The sequence below is a fragment of the Coniosporium apollinis genome, assembly GCF_000281105.1.
Source record: "Coniosporium apollinis CBS 100218 chromosome Unknown supercont1.32, whole genome shotgun sequence".
Lineage (NCBI taxonomy): Eukaryota > Fungi > Ascomycota > Dothideomycetes > Coniosporium > Coniosporium apollinis.
Genome location: NW_006913294.1, coordinates 124722 through 143723, shown reverse-complemented (window position 1 = coordinate 143723; position 19002 = coordinate 124722). Strand labels below are relative to the sequence as shown.

At 56.0% G+C, this 19002-nt stretch overlaps 6 protein-coding genes across 6 annotated transcripts; 4 read left to right on the top strand and 2 right to left on the bottom strand.

The window, feature by feature from the left end:
* Positions 1-677: 677 nt before the first annotated feature.
* W97_06379 (uncharacterized protein) lies at positions 678-3306 on the top strand (the record flags this gene model as incomplete). Its single annotated transcript, XM_007784253.1, has 8 exons — positions 678-760; positions 813-848; positions 1078-1218; positions 1271-1839; positions 1897-2344; positions 2400-2606; positions 2670-3026; positions 3087-3306. The coding sequence occupies 8 exons, from the start codon at positions 678-680 to the stop codon at positions 3304-3306; spliced, it is 2061 nt and encodes a 686-aa protein (XP_007782443.1).
* Positions 3307-3845: 539 nt separating this feature from the next.
* W97_06378 (uncharacterized protein) lies at positions 3846-5468 on the top strand (the record flags this gene model as incomplete). The annotated part of the gene is made up of 2 exons (XM_007784252.1): positions 3846-4476; positions 4540-5468. 2 exons carry the CDS (start codon positions 3846-3848, stop codon positions 5466-5468), a joined length of 1560 nt encoding a protein of 519 aa, XP_007782442.1.
* Positions 5469-6344: 876 nt separating this feature from the next.
* W97_06377 (uncharacterized protein) lies at positions 6345-7820 on the top strand (the record flags this gene model as incomplete). Its single annotated transcript, XM_007784251.1, has 3 exons — positions 6345-6599; positions 6889-7662; positions 7749-7820. 3 exons carry the CDS (start codon positions 6345-6347, stop codon positions 7818-7820), a joined length of 1101 nt encoding a protein of 366 aa, XP_007782441.1.
* A 1074-nt stretch (positions 7821-8894) lies between these two features.
* Positions 8895-9272, bottom strand: W97_06376 (uncharacterized protein; the record flags this gene model as incomplete). Its single annotated transcript, XM_007784250.1, has 1 exon — positions 8895-9272. The coding sequence occupies one exon, from the start codon at positions 9270-9272 to the stop codon at positions 8895-8897; it is 378 nt and encodes a 125-aa protein (XP_007782440.1).
* A 5578-nt stretch (positions 9273-14850) lies between these two features.
* Positions 14851-16505, bottom strand: W97_06375 (beta-glucosidase; the record flags this gene model as incomplete). The annotated part of the gene is made up of 3 exons (XM_007784249.1): positions 14851-14989; positions 15062-15647; positions 15707-16505. 3 exons carry the CDS (start codon positions 16503-16505, stop codon positions 14851-14853), a joined length of 1524 nt encoding a protein of 507 aa, XP_007782439.1.
* Positions 16506-17078: 573 nt separating this feature from the next.
* W97_06374 (uncharacterized protein) lies at positions 17079-18596 on the top strand (the record flags this gene model as incomplete). The annotated part of the gene is made up of 1 exon (XM_007784248.1): positions 17079-18596. One exon carries the CDS (start codon positions 17079-17081, stop codon positions 18594-18596), a length of 1518 nt encoding a protein of 505 aa, XP_007782438.1.
* Between the last annotated feature and the right edge of the window lie 406 nt (positions 18597-19002).

Genomic DNA, 19002 nt, shown 5'->3' with positions numbered 1-19002 from the left:
AAAAGATAAGAGTGATGATCTCCAGCTTTGCACCAATGACAGCGTCAGGATGTCCCTGCTTGGACCAACGGCTGAACGGCGCCGCCCGCAACTTCACATGGAACAGCTGCACACGGACAGGAGTCTGCCAAACACCTCAGCTCTCTCACCACAGCTCCCCGCATTTAGCCCTAGGACATTTGCTATCAAGCACCTTATCTCAAGAGGCTGGAGCGCGGAGTTGCTACTGTGTGGTGTCACGGCTCCTTCACCAAAACCGCTTACCGGCCGGGCTGCATGTATTGTCCCACATCCCACGATTTCATCCCAGCGTAGCGGCTACGACCCATATATCTCCTTCCATTAAACGCGCCGATATGTGACTAGCATGTATGCTAGCTCCTTATCAGACCGTTACTCGATGTCTCGACCAACAGAGATGTCTTATCAACACGGCATGGGCTGGGATGTAACACCACACCATGCAATCAATTGCCATGCATAGGCGCAATGAAGAACGGCGGCTGTCAGCTATCGCGGAAACCATCATGTCCCAAGCTCTCCTACCCACATTTGCCAGACTGGTTGCTGTCTACTTAGCTGTCGTTGTTCGCTGTTGCTTTGTACAGAACCACTATCCCGCCAACCGACTCAGGCCTCTCCCGCTGTGGAGCATTTAGAGAAGTAACAGAAGCAATATGGCGGCAGTTTCAGAGACCACGCCTCCGCTCTCGCAGGCCTTTGGTTATGGGATCATCGTTGGATTGGGGTTCGCCTTCGCGTAAGTCAACTGCCGTATGGAATGGAGTGGAGGAAGCCGACTGACTGCCCAGGTTCGGTATGATCTTGACGACGTTCGTGCTCAAGAGGTAGGCGCACATTCTCTCTTAGTTGCCTCTTCTCGATGAGAGTATACCAAGTCCTGCGTGTAACGGTCTCAGTCCATATCTGATCCGCATCGCCGCACCCTCAGCCCTGCCGACGCTTCCCCTAATGCATCCTTGTCTCGGAGTCTATATCCACTCGGACTTTAGTCGGGATTCTTCTTTAACTCAGTTTACGATTCTGCCAAAACAAGCAGGTACTAAAGTCGCATAGATACAACTATGAGGTACAGACCAGTGAGATGTTCAGCACTGCTGGGAGAACCGTCAAATCCGGCCTGGTAGCATCAGCCGTTGTTTCCAGTTGGACATGGGCTGCGACACTTCTACAGTCTTCTGGAGTAGCGTATTCCTAGTATGTATACCCAGGTCGTTGACCACGTGGGACAAATACTGAGGCTATGTAGTGGCGTCTCCGGCCCTTTCTGGTATGCCTCTGGCGCAACAGTGCAGATCATCCTATTCGCCACACTGGCTATCGAGTTGAAGCGCAGGGCGCCCAACGCTCACACCTTCCTGGAAGTCATTCGAGCACGGTACGGGGCCGCCACCCATGTAGTCTTCATGGTTTTTGGCCTCATGACCAACATCCTGGTTACGGCTATGTTGTTAACCGGAGGCAGCGCCGTTGTCACATCGCTTACGGGCGTTCACACGGCAGCCGCTTGTTTTTTGCTTCCCGTTGGCGTGGTGTTGTATACCATGTTTGGTGGGATCAAGGCCACTTTCCTGACCGACTACGCTCATACCGTAGTCATCTTGGTCATCATCTTCACCTTCGCTTTCACGGCTTACGCGACTAACGATGTTCTCGGGAGCCCCGGTCGCGTTTACGATTTACTGGTCGAGGCCTCTAGCAGGCATCCAGTCGAAGGAAATGCAGGAGGTAGCTACCTCACCATGCAGTCCAAGGAGGGTGCCATCTTCTTCGTCATCAATATTGTGGGTAACTTCGGAACTGTGTTCTGCGACAACGGTCAGTCATCCCATAAATTGCCCATCAAGGGCTCACCACTCATGCTCTCTTCAACAGGTTATTACAACAAAGCCATTGCAGCCAGCCCGGTGCACGCGCTTCCAGGCTACATCATGGGTGGGCTCAGCTGGTTCGCGATCCCTTGGTTAGCTGCCACAACCATGGGCTTGGCCGCTCTTGCGCTCGAGAGCAACCCGGTCTTTCCAACCTATCCGAATAGAATGTCCCCAGCGGACGTCTCGGCCGGGCTTGTTTTGCCTGAGGCTGCGGTTGCCATGCTTGGCAGTGGTGGTGCTGCTGCGACACTGCTGCTCATCTTCATGGCTGTCACCTCAGCCATGTCTGCGGAGCTCATCGCCGTCTCGTCGATCTTCACTTACGACTTCTACCAAACGTACATCAATCCACAGGCGAGCGGCAGGCAACTTATCTATATGAGTCATAGCTGCGTCGTTGGCTTCGCTGTTGTGATGGCAGGCTTTTCTACCGCCTTGTACTACATTGGGTAAGCTAGGCCCATCCAGGCATGGAGAGAATTAGCTGACAGTTTACTTCAACAGAATATCTATGGGCTACCTCTACCTCCTCATGGGCGTCATAATCTCCGCAGCCGTGCTTCCCGCCAGCCTGACCCTCCTATGGAGTAAACAGAGCTGGGCAGCTGCCACTTTCTCTCCCATTCTAGGCTTCGTCTGCGCTCTCGTTGCGTGGCTCGTCACAGCGAAGACCCAAGGTGGGGAGCTCTCGGTTGCTACGACAGGTGCAAAGTAAGCTCTAAACCTGCGAGCCAAGCCGTGCCCTTGCAGAAAACAGTGACTGATCTTGCGCAGTAACCCCATGCTTGCTGGCAACGTAGTGGCATTGCTGTCTCCGATGATTTTCGTGCCTATCCTAACCTTCGCCGTGGGCAAGCAAAACTACGACTGGATGTCCATGAAGGCCATCCGCAAAGGCGATGACCACGACCTTGCTGCTGCCGCCAATGTTGATCTAGAACTAGTCCCTGGCGAATCCCATGACGAGGCTCTGGAACTAGAAGAGCAGCATAAGCTGAAGAGGTCATCCCGTATCGCACGAATCCTCACCGCGGTCATGACGCTGGCGCTTCTCGTTCTCTGGCCGATGCCTATGTACGGCTCTGGCTATATATTCAGCAAGCCTTTCTTCACCGGTTGGGTTGTTGTCGGGTGAGTAATATTCAGCCCCTCCACGGAGTAGAACCATGCTAACGAGACCTTAAACGGTAGTATCCTATGGTTGTTCTGCTCAAGCTTCTGCGTCGGCCTGTACCCACTTTGGGAAGGCAGGCACACCATGGCACGCACCTTCCGCGCAGTCTATTTGGATGTCACGGGGAAGAAGAAGCCGAATGTTGTCCACGGAAGAGCACAGATGATGGAGGATAGCGGCACCGCAACGCCGACGGAGAAGGGCGCCGCAGAGGCGGGCGGCAAGCAACAGCTTTAGGCGCCAAGTCGTGATCTGCTGGGCATGTAGCTGTGATAGTACGACGCAGCTAAACGATGCGCTGCTATAAAACTTGGCTAGACGTCCTGTCGGCAGCTGTAGCCACATCATTCCCTTTTATTCACATTGTTGCGGCAGTAGATACCCACAATGCGTTCTCTACCAATTCGACGGATATACTTAGATGGTGCACACACAATCACATGTAAATCATGTTCAGGAGTGATACATTGCATTCCTTCGTCGTCCTCAGTCCTTAAGCTATTCAGTGGACAACTGGGTAAATTCTAAGACGCTGCGCCCCTTGACGATGTGGCTGTGCTTGGGGCTCAGCCACATTCTCTGACGTAGCGCGGTCGGGGCGGTCGCATGGAGGGGCATCATGAGGCCCGCTTGTCAACATGTGAGACTTCCCTGGTCTTGATCCTGCATATCCACGCCTTAAGAACTTGGACCTCACCTTAATACTTTTCTAATCATCCATCCATCCATAGACCAACTGCTCAGGACCTTCGAATTGAGAGAACCCCGCAGTAAACATGGCAGGCCATCACGACCCCCGACTTCTCTACTCCATAGGAGGCATCAAGGCCTACCACATTCAAGGCGGCGAGGAAGCTTCGCTCACGCCGTCAGGACCTCAGACACTCTCGCTGTTGATGGTCCCAACCTCATCGCCTTTCGCCGATCTGAGCAACACGCAGGGCCAGCATGAGGCTCCGGAGGAGGACTTCTACCTTCACCTCAACCTCCCCCCTGAGCTCGACCTACCGCTTCCAGCAACAACACAAATCTACCATCAGCCGCCACGAAGCTATCTTATTCCACGATGGGACCTCGGGCCCGACAGTGGAGCGTTCACACGCATCGAGTTTCCTCCTATAGGTCGAGGCCCCGGACAGTGCACGCAGGAGGATATCGACACGTTCGAGACTATACTTGCTCAATGCACATCCTTCATGGAGCGTGCCACGGCACCGAAGACGGGGAAGGGGGACAAATCGTACAACCCCAGTGATTACAAGCCTGGTGAAGGCTATGCGATCGGCACGGGAAAAACGCATAATGGCCAAATCGTCTTGGTCGATGAAGACAATGGCAGCGTGGTTGGGGAGCTGGCCGAGGGTGCTCACGTGGTAGAACACCCAGACCTGAAGCATGGCAGCAAGAGTAAGAAATCTCCAACATCCAAGTGCCTCCATCGAGCGCACGTGATACTAACAGCTCCTAAAGATCCTGTAGAAATCCAGATCTCGCAAGACGGGACTCGCATCGACGTTCGTCCCGTAACCGAAGACTATCTCGGCATGGCCAGACACCCGGCTTACAAGGACTCGTCCATTGTTCAGAACGCGGCAGTCGCTTCCCGTCTGATCGTCACGAGCTCGGGCTACATCAGCAGCGTGCTGACCCAGGGAGCCGACAGCTTCACTAAGAAGGTGAAGCCGAATCCGACGCCCATGACGTTCCAGCCAGCAACGTACGAGCGCGTGAGGAAGATGAATAATCTGACTCAGGGCGCAGCCGGGATCTCTGCCAAGACAGTCGGCAAAGCGACCCAGATCGCACAGAACCTAGGCGCATCTATGGCGGGGAAGAACAAATCTCGGTATGGAAGGGCGTACGACCAACATGGGAGGCCTGATGAGACCTACAAGCCGGGCTTCCTGAACAAGTCGATGATCGCTTTCTCTACCATCATGGACGGCGTCGAGTACTCTGGCAAGAATCTCCTTAAATCAAGTGGCGCCGCCGCGAGCACCATGGTCGGCCACAAGTACGGTGCAGAAGCTGGAGGGATTGCTGCCGAGCTTGCTGGCGGTGTTAAGAATGTTGGACTAGTCTATATCGACGTCACTGGCGTCTCACGCCGGGCAGTCATCAAATCAGTGGCCAAAGGAATGGTCGTTGGCAAGGTCAAGGGCGGAGGTGAGATTGTTGTCGGAGGAGGCGACGGCGGTGTCATTCCTGAGTCGGACCTCAAGCAAGCAGGTGTCAGCAATGACAACTTGGGTACAGGAACCTCGAGGAACCAGCACCGTGCGCCGAGTCCCGGAGTGGTAGGCTTCGGCAACGCTGCTCCTCCGTCTTACGGATCCGGTGTGGGTGAGCCACTGGGTTCCCAGGGCCCTCAGGGTCAGAATTTGGGCGGCAAACGCTGAGAAGTTCTGTTTCGCATCTTGGGAGGACTTCTTTGTTTGACATGCCATTTATGACTCTTGCTAGACTTCGTCTGTAATGCATACCAATTCAAGCATGTTTTCGACCTACTCACTTGGTATGCCCCATGAGCGAACACGATGCTCTGCTCGGGTATCGGAATGGCATTCTTGCATCGACAACGATGCATACGTAGGCATCCGATGGACTCACACTTCAAGAGAAGCTTTGTCTATCAGCAAAGGCCATCCAAAAAGTTTGCTGCCGCACTCAAGGTGGATACTGCGCAAGCGCAGTTCACAGATCAAAAACACCTCAAATGGTCACCGGACCGAAGGGCCATACTGCTGAACATCTCATGCTTTCTATCGCATGCAATCGGTCTTCTTATTCAATATTCGATACGATCTTGGGTCCAGTTGGATCGTGAATCTGGTAATGAACAAGGCGGAGCAAACATGCGGCAACGGCCCCTTTCTAGATCGTCTCCGCCCACAAATTCCGCTCCGCCATGCAGCTGACGCCCTGATGACGCGCTTCCGCGGCGCGTAACAGCTGACGCGATCGCTCCGGTCCGGACGACCATCCTTAAGCTACGCTACCCCACAAAAGACCCTCAACCCCACACTCCCGTCTTCAAGCCCCACAAAACCCTTCACGATGCCACTGCTACCCATCTTCCTCATCCTCGGCATCTTGCTTGTCAAAGCCATAAGCCTCGTGGCCGTGGGTTCCTGGATGCGGACCTGACACAAGCTCCTCGCTCCGACTTCCGCGCGCATTCACACAAACCCCCGCCCTACTTTACCGCCCTCCCGTATCCGACAGCCCCCCGCTTGTCGAAGTCAGACCAGACCGTCCAGCGGCCATCGCGCAGCATGTCAGCTTTCAGCGCCGTGCCGGTCCTCCCGCTCGCGGCGGCGCGCGACCCGGACACGAAGCCGGCGTTTCTGGATCAGCTGCGGGATGCGCTGCTCAATGTTGGGTTTTTGTATCTGTCGGAGACGGGGCTGGATGAGGGGCTGGTGGAGAGGGTGTGCAAGGAAACCGTGGGGTTCTTTGATGAGCTGCCGCTGGAGGAGAAGGAAGCGATCGAGATGAAGAATCAGAAGAGCTTCTTGGGGTGGAGTCGGGTGAGTTCGGTTCCCTTCGGTGGTTACTTCTTGGGAGGGGGCTTGGGTTGTGAGAGTATTGAAAGATGGACTTGCGGCTTCCTGTGATTCTGGCAGTGGAGCTTCGAAGTTTTGGTTTAGCCGTTTTGGTAAAGACGATGAATGAATTGCTTTTGGTTGATTACAAAGTGTCTATATGTCTTGCGACGGATATTCTGAAAAAAGCGTCTCTCGTGTCCCAAGAAAAATCAAGTTCTGCCCTCTTCGTTGTTGTCCAGCTGCATGGCTTTGAACTGACCAATCCACGCAGCTCAACAACGAAACCACCGCCTCTCGCCCCGACTACCGCGAACAGCTCGACCTCTCCACCCCGCAACCCATCCCTGGCCCCGACGCGCCACTCTACCACAATCTCCTCGCACCCAACCAATGGCCCTCACCACAGCATCTCCCGCACTTCCGTCCTGTATTCGAGGAATACATGCAGCAGATGTCCGCCATCTCGACCTTCTTCACCTCCCTGATCGCCGAAGCCTTGGGTCTGCCGGCCACAGCCTTCGACCGCTTCTTCGACGCCTCGCAGCAGCACAAGCTCAAGATCGTAAAGTACCCAGAGGCTGCTACTGACAGCGACGATGCAGCAGACAGGCAGGGCGTGGGTCCCCACAAGGACTCCATGCTGACGAGCTACCTGCTGCAAGCGTCGCCGCAGCGCGGGCTGCAGGCCCAGAACTTGGCCGGAGAGTGGATAGACGTCTCGCCTTTGCCGGGAACGTTGGTGGTGGCCATCGGACAGGGCATGGAGGCGTTGACGGGAGGCGTGTGCGCGAGTACTACGCATAGGGTGTTGAGCCCGAAAAAGGGAGAGGGGCCGAGGTTCAGCGTGCCGTTCTTCCAGGGCGTGAGCTACGATGCGAAGTTTGAAGAGATGGAGGTGCCCGAGGATGTTAGGCAGTTGAAAGAAGAGAAGGGGAAGAGGAGAGACGATGTTGAGTTTACATTCGTGAAAGGTCGGTGGGGCCACCTGGGGGAGGCGACGTTGATGAACAGGGTCAGGAGTCATCCAGATGTTGGTGAGAGATGGGTGGGTACTCCTGATGGTGCTCGTTGCAGCGCTGCTACGGAGAGACTTTGGTAACCTAATGGAGAACATGCGCTAACGGTAAACAGTATCCTGACTTGCTGGCCAAGATTCGCGAACAACAGGCGCGTAATGCAGGAGCTTTACAGACAGCGCATTGAGTAGAAGGGCGACGTAGGATAAAAGAAGTCGGCGCCCGGCGTGTAACTTGGACGGCAGCTCCTCGGCAGCCGAAGCTGCTCTGCGCCTTTCTGACGTGTGTGACTAACGTCGAGCCAGCGACCAGTCCTATTAAAATGTAATATTGTCCTAAGTGCTTCGAAAAGAACTGTTCCACTGCGTGTCTGCTCGTCGATACAATCCGCTGTACATTCCGCAATCGCGGTGCCGTGCCTCTCACTGTTCAATCTTCATATTAGATGATAATTGGTACATCATGTGCGGTGCATCAACCTGTGTCCTATGCATCATATGGGTACCCTCGCTCGGATGAGGAGACGCATAGGCTTGCACGGTAGAGTATGGAGCATAAGCGGACGACGTCGTCATGAGAGGCGTCATATGCTGTCCTTGATACTGAGGCGGCTGAGAACCCGGGTTCAAGGTGGGCATGTACGCGACTTGATGTTGCCCAAGCTGCGGATGCGGCTGCTGTTGCTGATGCGGCTGGTACTGCTGGGGCTGCTGCTGCTGCTGCTGCTGGTAATGCGGCCGGCCGCTCGCGTCGACCATGTAGTTGTAGCTAAGCGAAGGTACGGTGGCCTCAGCTGGGTGGTGATGATGCGTGCTCAACTCCGGCAGGGATACAGGAGTCCCGAGGCGCTGGGAATGCGCACCCCAGCGCATGACTTCCGAAGCGCTCGAGATGTCGCCTGACAACGTTGAGGGCGCTTCCATGGAGGTGGAAGTCAGTGCTGGACTGTACCCGGGGTGCGACGTCCAGTGATCGGGTTGAGAGAGGATGCAAGGAGGAAGGGGAGTAGCATGCACCGGAAGCGGCGGTAAGCTCGGCGCTACACTGGACATAGGGGACGGTTGATGATGGTGGTGCGTGATGTGGATGCGATCAGGTGGTGACGGCGCTCCAGAGCTAAGCATACCACCGTCGGAGCCCAGAAGATTCCCTGTACCTAGGATTCGTTAGCGGTGTGTTTCTCTTGGGACGTGGCACGGTAAATGAACGACAGAGCAGGGCAGCGATAAACGGCGAGGACAACATTGACTAGGTAAGAGAGCTACACACCTCCACTCTCCGCATTCAGTGCTGCAAGAGCATGACTGAGTTTCGATCGGAGAGAGTTGTTCTCACGCTTCAGCTCTTCGATGCGGCGCAACGCGTCAGCCAGTCTTGTGTTCTCGTCCTGGATGGCGCTGAGCTCAGCAACTCGGCGCTCAAGCTGTTCGATGTGGTCCTTGGTCCGTTGTCGAATCGCCCTCTGAGCTTCTCTGTCGTTTGCACGTTTTCTTTCGAGTTGTGCTGCTGTCAGTGTTGTCACACTTCGAGTGCCAGCCCGAGATGCCCTTCTCTTGGGCCCGGACGAGCTGCGCTTTCCTCTAGAGTCGGAGTCCGAGGAGCAGCTCTCGTGCGGGGGTGTCCTCTTCATGTCAGACATGTTTAGGTGGTCCAGGCGGCTCATTGGGCGACAAGTTCGACAGCTTTTTGGGATCTTGTGAAGTCCGCTCCAAGACATCGGTTTTTTAGCTTGGGAGGATTGCGTGGTCGTGACGGAGGATCGAGCGTGTCACTAGGGCTATGTACCAAACGGGACCGTGGTCAGGGTCAGAAGCGTGCTCTTGATGATACCCTCGGCAGGCAGTAAACAGGATGACGGGGGGTTCAATTGGCGGCCTCGTGGCGGGCAAGGGCGAGCTCAATCAGAGTATCAGACGTACGATGTTGGTTCTGCTCAGACCGCTTGCTGCACAGGCACCTTGGCTTTCTTATGAACCCGGGGCAGGTCGAGCGCTTTTGAAGCTTCTAGTGCAAGCGACCCGGCATGGGCAGCCACGTGAATGACCCTTGCGGGAAGGGGGCTTGCATTGACTTTCAGACAGCCATGACGCCCCGGATGCGCGGTCCGCGATATGGACCGTAAGATGCACTCAGAATGTGCAGATTTTTGTCCGGGGTTTTTCTTGGATCCATGCCGCGCGGTCCCCCTCGTCTCGTCGTTACAACAGGGGCAAGACACCACCAAACCTTAAATCCAGCAGCGTGGCCGCATCAGTCCCACGGATCGCCGAGCCCCCTGCTCGATCTTGGGGCGCCGGCGACGGGATGGGGGAGGATGGAGGATGGAGGATGGGACCGTCGGCTTTGGGCTCGAAGATGCTAAGTCAGCAGGAGTGGTTCGGCCCACAGCTGTCAAGCACCCCCCCAATTCCAATCCATTACGAGACGGGAATAACTGCTGCCTAGGTAACGTTACGCTCCCAGAATCAAGACTGACAGCTACCCAGGTCCACGGGACAATCCCAGTTCCGCCCCCATGGCCGGGGGTCGATGCAACGTGGGTCTGCCAAGCCCCCACCTTCCGCTTTCCCCACCTGGGCAGCGACGGTGCAGGTCGTTCCCAATCTAGGCGAGCTTCATTTGCTTTAGGGCGAGCTTGGCGCCCGAGCTGGGTCTTTTGCCCACGTGGACGATCCGCAAGACGACGCCCATTCCGGCAAGACTCAACCCTCTCTGCTGCGCGGAGATCTGCAGGGCCATCGTCCGGCGAGCTCTTATCGCAGTGTTTGCACCCCCGTGGGCAGAGAGCCTGAAACAAACCCTAGAACAGAGCTGCCCGTCAGGTAATTCTGTGACGTACTACAATCCCGGCCCATGTTTGAGGACTGATGCTCGGTTCCAAAGCCGAAGACACCATAATCTGAACGAAGCATGGCGTGGAACAGCAAAAGCCGCTGTCGTCAACTTGCAAGGGCTGCCCAAAAAGGACGTTGCCGCCTTGCAGCCACTACCGTTCTCAGGACCACGCTGCGGCTGAGCTGAACTTAAGGTCCTCTTGATGGTGAAAGCCTTAAACCGGTTCCGTGCGGTAGAGACTGCGAGTTGTTCAGCAGTGTAACGTCCTAGTGTGTTGCACACCTACAACGTCCTCGAGGTAGGAGCTATGTTTGGATCATTCACCTTGATGTTCACGAAGAGCTCTCTGCGCGGCAGCGGCTTTGTTGGCTGGCCCTTGTCGTACATGCCCAGCCAGTTCTGCCTCGGTCGTCGCTTGGGGGACCACTGTCGCAAGGGCGTAAGAGATTTCTCGATGCCCGAATAACATTGGGTGGCTTGCACCGTTAGGGTTGTTGGCGACGCCTTCTTGCGATGATGGCGCATCGCATCGAAGCGACGCCCATGGCAATCCTAGTTCATTTCGACCATGGCCGTGCTCCACGCCACGGCATGGCACCCTGGAAGTACCTCCGTACCAGCAGAGCAACAACAGCTGCTCATGGATAAAGTATGTGGTATCTCCATTCTCGCTGCTTCATAGATTGCCCACTTCGCCGTTTCGAATAGCGTTCTACGCAGCATCTCGGGTCTTCAACATGCCACATCCCAGCCAATACCACCCCACGAGCGAAAAAGGCCAGCAGAAGAGCTTCCGTATCCAAAGGAGGTGGCCGTCCACAGGTACCTCTTGACTTTACGAAGACGAAATTACTCTCAGCATGCGCCCGTTAGCATCTTCTTGCCGCCTCATTGGATTGGTTTGATCAGAGCAGCCGTAAAAGCTAATTGCGCCTACCGGAACCGTGCCCGCTTACCGCGCCCTTCGTGCAGTGGATCACCCGCTGATCGCTGGCGCCAAATTCCCGCCCCCTTGGTGGTGTTCTCCGGTCTTTCGGACGGACGTTGGGCGCGCACCGCAGGACGCCTCGGGCCTGCCGGCCGCTTCGTGCGACGGAAGCTGAGAGAAAAAACAGTCAAACGATGCGCAGCATGCAGCTGGCGCTGGCGCTGGCGCTGGCGCGGGCGGCGCACTGGAAACCCGGGTAGAGCACCGTTCCCTGGCTCTGCGGAAGATCGCATGCATTTGTTGCCCCGACAGGGTATGGTCGCCGTTTGTTCGACTACGGCTCTCGCGGGCATCATTTCTCTCAACCACTCTTGGGGTCTTTTCAGCTCCGATGTTGTGTTGATGCCTCGATTGTGCCAAGGATTCAGTTACTGTCCTTGGGCAGCAATTCGGCGCAATTATCTACGAATAGGATGGCTGAGCAACCTCAGCACGATCGAGGGAACACTAAGGTCTCGATATATTGCTCAACCAGGTAAACTGCTGTTATGGCGTTTTTGGCACAAACCTTAACCTCGGCCGCACAAAACACCATCTCGGATCAGTCGTTCATACGTCCGGAAGTTGCGCCACTTCACGAACCCAACACACTGTTAAGGTTTCCCGACCGGCAGGTCACCCCCATTGCGTGTTCAACGCTCCTATTCGCGTTTCCTGGAACTAAAACCTCTTCTTGAGACATGCGAGATCCGCCGCATGCATACGAGAGCGGCATACTGAAAATTTCTGCCGAATCCATGCTGGTCCTTCTTGCTACAAGATGCACTGCTCTTCCCGCATGTTTCAGTTTCGTTGTTCCCGTGGGTATCTCTGTGCTCCATTGGACACATATGGCAGCACCGTGTCGTCATTGCCAGAACCAAAACATCCACTATGCGGCTACCTTGTGTCGTGCATCTACAGTAGTTGGAACCGATGTATCAGGAGGTGCAAAATTTTCTTCGGTGTGAGGTGTATACCCTGCACAGCTGAAAATAAGAGGGAACCGTGGAAGCGGTCATGCACTGCAGAGGCTTCCCCGACATGCGTACAATTATTGCATGCATGAGAAGGGTTCCCTTGCTTAGATCTCCCACTCTATCCCTGTCCATTTGCCGTTACCATCTTGTTATATGCCAAGCACCTTTGACGTCTTCCAAGCTTTTAGATCCCAGTGTGTTGCAATTACACCGCTTGTCTTCCGAATATCCTGCATGCATCAAAGCGCGCTAGATCCTTCACACACTCATCCGCCACCGCAATACCACCGGTCAGTCCTTTAGCTCTTCCCGCTGTTCACGCTATAATAGTCACACACCTCACTGCATGTAGAGGTTGAGTAGCGGGTCACCCGCATGAAACATATTTCTGCTGTTTTGTGCATTCAGCTTCGTCTTGATTCAAGACGGCAGGGAGGATCGACACCTACTGGCGAGTGGGAGAACACCGGTGAGTCACTCAACGTCCTCCGTTCGGATAGAGCACCTGGTACTGAAGCGTGTTTCCCGCTGGACCTAAGTGCAGTATCTTCGGGTTGGTTTGGGTGCTGGCTTCCGAAGAACCTCTATCCGTCCCCCTGAAGTGCAGTTGGAATAGGAGTGCAACACAGCATTCAACGACGACATCAAAGGGGTCAATCACGCCGTGAAGTTGCATCCGCAGTGTTACCCCCACAGACCTCCGTCCATACTCTAATAGTACACTCTGGGTCCGGACGCACGAACGGCGATTTCTTTGATCGTGGGAAGTCCTGACATGTAAAGCCTTGTGATTTGTGGTGACGCTTCAGGAACAAGCTGATCCCAGCGACTGGCCGCCGACATAATCATGTCGACGCTTCCAGTACGTCGAGCCTCGCAATTGTGAAGTTAATTAGTGACATTGCAAGGTCGCATGTGTATACCATCTACCCGCTCAACTGACCTAGTCACGGCATGCAGCCTTGGAATATCATCAGTAACTTTAGAAAGCGCTTTATAATCTGGAAGCGGGAATTGAAGATATGCTTCACTAGACACATGTCGGAGATTGTCAATCCACTTCGCACTTCAAGCGCAGCATCTCCCATGCTTTTAACATGCTCTATCTGATGTGTTGAACGTCTAGTGGCGTAAGGCAACATGTTCATCCATTGATTTTGCGTGCTGAGAACAAGAGAAGTGAGCCGAGTTGCAGTTATATGTCCTCTGCCTTCCTTCGTCTGTGTTACCGCACAGAAGCACTCCCTTCAGGCTGAAGTCTATCCACCCTGTGGAACAAGTCAGACAAAAGGTCTTTATGTCTTGCACTAGCATCTGTACAGCATCAGATTCGAAACATGCACTGCGCGAATTTGCAAGTCCCACCAGCGTTCCATGCACGAAAGAGGAAGTTTGATATTACCGCCATACACATTCCGACCCACCCCATCCGCTCCACTCCGCAAGAGAGGTTGCCTGCCCAATCTCAACACCAAAAGCGAAGACCTGTTGCTTACATAGCATCCTTCTTATCGTGCACCTTGGTTCCCCATATCCCTACCTCCCGTAGCACATCCCATCCGGCAGGGAGCTAGGCTATGCAGCCAGCCGGCCGTAGGGTGGAGGCGAGAATCCCGCCAGAGCGGAATCACAACGCCTTCGCACCACAGCATCCCACACGGACGGCACTCACGTCTCCCACGTGGAGCGTGGATGGAGAACCGCAGTGGCGGGAAAGCTTGAACGCGGCGCGGATGTGAAAATCTCTGACCATGGCTTACGGCCGCAACAGCTGCGTCCTTCCCTTTCTTGTTAAAGGTGCAAGGGGGACCCGCTGCCGAACTGCTTCCTACAGTTTTACCCTACCCAGCCAATCCCACGGTCATCGCGGGTGTTCACGGGGGCTGTTCGGCGTCGCCGAGCACACTTGCTCGAGTCTGCTACGGTGCTACCGTGTGAAACGCGAGAGGTGGATCGGCTTGGGCTCCTAATATTTTGCCGCTTGTCGCTTTCGTGGGTGGCCAGCTTCACTGTTGGTGTGGCTCAGTATGATCCTCTGACGCCGCGCTGCCTCTGTTGGTGAGACAAGATGCTGCAACTCCTCATGGAGCCCCCCACCAGACAGTATCCACCTACTGGATTCGTAAGGAAGAAGCATGCTGCGACGCTTGGGCAGCGTGTTTCATCGTGCTGCTCAAAGCACCTACTACTTTCAGCAGAAGGACGAAATTTGCATGTGGTTTGGCCTCACAGGGCCATCCCAGTCTCCAGTCATCACGAGTTTGAAAACGTGCAAATTCTTAGAGGCCCTGTGGGTGCGCTTAGGGCGGATGCTTCTGTCTCCTATCAGGAGAAGGGGTAATACTGTAATGCTTCTCAAGCGTCTCAGAGAGCCTGGTGTTCTAATTGCAAGTGAAAGGCCATGACTATGGAAGTTGCTCCTGTCACGCATGGCTTCACTCTTTCTTGATCAATCCTTCGAAGATCTCTCTCAGTGTCTTGGCGCTCTTCTTCGGGTAGCGTTTCTGGCCTCCTTCATAGTCGACATACGTCGCGCCGAACCTCGTCCCATATCCGTCTGCCCACTCGAAGTTGCTGCTGCGGTCAGCACGAATCCTTCTGCTCCGCCACAGATAAAGCAAGAACGCAAGGGATGACACCACTTACTCTAACAAACTCCAGGCCAGATAGCCCCTCACATCCACCCCATCCACCCCCACCGCCTCCGCCATCGCCTGGATATACGTCCTGAAATACCAAACGCGGAACTCATCCTCCAGGATCTCCTCCCTACTCTTGTCATTCTCGCCCAATATACACGTCCCATTCTCCGTCACATATATCTTCGGCCCGCCATACCTCTCGCTAATCCAGTTCAGCAGCTTCCTAAACCCCTGCGCATACGGCCGCAGCCAGACCGCCTGAGTCGGCGGCCCAATGGCCTCGCCAGCCTTGTTCTCCTGCAAAACGTCGACGTTGCCGCCGAAGTCGTTGGCGTCTGCGGGATCGGACCGGTGCCGGATGTAGTTCGTGCAGTAGTGGTTCATGCCGTAGAAGTCGTTGGTGCCCTTGATCAGTTCGGCTTCATCGGGGGTGAAATTGGGTAGGCGGTCCCCGAGCTGCCGCTTCATGGAGGCGGGGTAGTGGCCGAAGTAGATCGGGTCCGCGAACCAACCGATGACGAACTCGAGTCTGCGCTGCCATGCTTCGACATCGGCGGGATCGTCGGTATCCCACGGCTCGCACCAGTCACCTGAAGCTCCACTCAGCATCACGCTGCTGTGCAGCAGAGGATGGGAAGATAATTCGCACCGTTGAGGGTAATCCCGATCTCGCCGCCATCTCTCTCCTTAAACTCGTCCCTGTACACCTTCACAGCCATCGCGTGAGCCAGAAGCATGCTATGACCCGCGATCCAGCACTCTGTGCTCGAGTCGCCCTCCTCGCTCTTCGACCTGTCGCTCGTACGTCCCGGCGCGAAGACGCCAACGTTGTAGCCGAGAACGGCGGAGCACCAGGGCTCGTTGAAGGTGATCCAATGTTTCACCCTGCTACCCATAGCTTCGAACACGGTGCGTGCATAGTGCACAAAGTCCTGCGTGAACTCCTCCTTGTTCAGCGGGCCGCCGTAGCGCTTATCGAGCGCATCGGGGAGGTCCCAGTGGAAGAGCGTCACCATGGGCACGATGCCAGCCGCCAGCAAGTCATCCACAAACTTGACATAAAAGTCCAGACCGGGCTGGTTGACCGGGTCATTGCGCCCACCGAGCGGGATAATGCGCGACCAGCTCAGCGAGAAGCGGTACGCTTTGGCGCCCAAGTCCTTCAGCAGCGCAATGTCTTCACCCGTGCGGTTGTACGAGTCGCACGCCACCTCCCCCGAGGAGCCATCCGCGATCTTGCCCGGTTTGCGGCAGAAGGTGTCCCATATACTGTCGAGACGGCCATCGGCGTGAACGGCGCCCTCTATTTGGTAGCTTGCTGTTGCGAAGCCCCAGAGGAAGTCTTTCGGGAGGCTGGCTTCGGGCATGCTGGTGGTAGACAGGATCGGTGGTTGGACAACGTCGGCTTTGGTATGCCGCCAGCTGGGAGCTGCTTTGGCAGTCTCCATGAAGTGGGCGGGCGGCGGGCTATGTCATGCCCAGGTGGTACTTGAGTGGTATTGATCAGCAGAGTATTGGTGTGTCAATCTAGCGTTATTGACCGCTGCAATTGCGGCCGTGGCGTGAGAACTATCATCGCATAGTTACTGAGTAGCGTCGGATTCGCTGCCAGTTGGAATTCTACGGCATCTATCAGCCAGATCGTAAAGCCTGGAAACTTGGACAATCCAGCAGAGGTACCGATGTACTCTCTCAGCCCTGGTGTGCCAATGTGGTGGGGTGCGGAGAAGGCGGAGCGGGATGCAAGGGCGGAAGCCGATCAACTGGCATCCCTGGCCATCCCGTCGGCAGTTCTTCGCAACGTCACTTTTTCCCCACTGCCGGGCTTTTGCGGAGTTACTGTTTCGGGAAACGCATCCGCCCGCCCAACTCACAACTCCATCGCGATGTTTTGCGGCGCATAAAAGACACGATGCGAGGCTTCGGCCTTCTGTAGATTCAGCTCTCTCCTGAAGAGTTGCGTTTCGCGCTTGTACAGTAAAAACCCCAGTATTACTAAAGTTCGTCAATTATTGTTCACGATGCTCTCCACTCTACGCCATTCCACCCGCACGGCCTTGACCACCTGCACCTGTCAACCCTCCGTCCGCACAGCAGCCACCGCGTCCCAGCAAAAGCGTGCAGGCGACATATCCGATGCGTTCGTCTCCCTCAGCGGTCAAGATTTCAAACCGCTCCCTCCCCGCTATGCAGACCTCAAGGCCTCCCTGATCCGCGGCAACGAAGATGCTGTTCGAGCGTCCTGGGAGCGCCTGCTGAGAGAGCTACGCCATGATATACCCGAAATAGTAGAGACCGGCAGTGCTATAGTGCCGGAAGTCAACTTCAGCGATATCCGCTCCAACAATGTCAGCGACGCCTTCAAGCAAGCGCACCGCAAGCGCGGCGTCGCTGTGGTCAGGGGCGTGGTACCCGAGCAGGAGGCGCTGGACTGGAAGCAGCAGCTGAGGGAATACATCCACGCAAACCCGCACACCAAGGCTTTCCCGGCGGACAAACCGCAGGTCTTCGAGCTGTACTGGTCGCCCACCCAGATGCGCGCGCGCACGCACCCGAACCTGCTAGCGGCGCAGAAGTTCCTGATGTCGTTCTGGCACTCTAAAGACCCCAGCGCGCCCATAAGCACCCAACACCCGACCTCCTACGCTGACCGCCTCCGCATGCGGCTCCCGGGCGACGCAAAATTCGCCCTCGGCCCGCATGTTGACGGCGGCTCCGTCGAGCGCTGGGAGCCCGACGGCTACGGCCGCGGCAGAGTCTACGACTCCATCTGGGCCGGCCGCTGGGAAGACTTTGACCCCTGGGAGGCGTCCTGCCGGCTGCCCGTCGTCAGCGACATGTACCAGGGCGTCGGTGCCTGCAGCATGTTCCGCATGTACCAGGGCTGGCTGTCCCTCAGCAGCACTGGTCCCTTTGAGGGGACGCTGCTCGTGAATCCACTGCTCGCCAAGGCGACGGTGTACTTCCTACTGCGGCCCTTCTTCGCGCCCAAGCGCGGTCCTGAGGCCTTCGGCGGCGCCTCGGAAGGCTTCCTGAGTCCAGACAACTGGGCGCTGGAGCCTCAGCCGAGCACAAACATCCAGGGCGCAACGCCCGGCCACGGCCAGGAGCTGAGCGCACTGTTACACCCGCACCTCGACCTCGAGCGGAGCATGGTGCACGTCCCGCGCGTGCAGCCGGGCGACTACGTGGCCTGGCACTGCGACACCATCCACGCGGTCGACAAGAAGCATGGCGGGACGGCCGACAGCTCGGTCATGTACATTCCCACCTGTCCGCTTACGGAGCCGAATGCGGCGTTTGTGGCGAGGCAGCGCGCCGCGTTCCTCGAGGGCACCCCGTGTCCTGACTTTGGCGGCGGGGAGGGCGAGAAGAGGCATGTAGGGCGGCCGGTTATCAAAGATGTGGCGGAGTATGCGGACAAGGAGGGGATGAGGGCGCTCGGGTTGGCGGAGTGGGATAGTGGGGAGGAGGGGCTGACGCAGGGGCAGAAGGAGGTGATGGATCGGGCGAACAAGGTGCTGGGGTTTTATGTGTGAATACGGAGGGTGGTAGGCGTTATTGGACTTTCGGTATTTGGGAGCGCAGGTAAAGGAGTGGGTCACTGGGCACCTGTCACATATCGCCATTTCGAAGACCATGCTTTTATAAGGGAAATTGTAACTTCTCATTACAACGCTGGGCACGTGATCAGCTGGCGCTTTATCTCTAGGATTAGGTACAGGCTGGGCATAAGTGGCTGTTTTAAGCCTTCTACTCAGGCCTCGCAGTGTGGTAAACTCGGTCTATTTCGGTCAACGCTACTGGTGAGCTGGGGGGCCTCCTCTGGTGGTGGATGGTTTGTTGGACCTTGATTCGCGTCAAGATGTGGATGAGACCGAACAAGCCTCAGTCCCAGAGGAACTGGGAGCTTGTCTGAAGAACGCTGTTGTTCTCGTTCAAGTT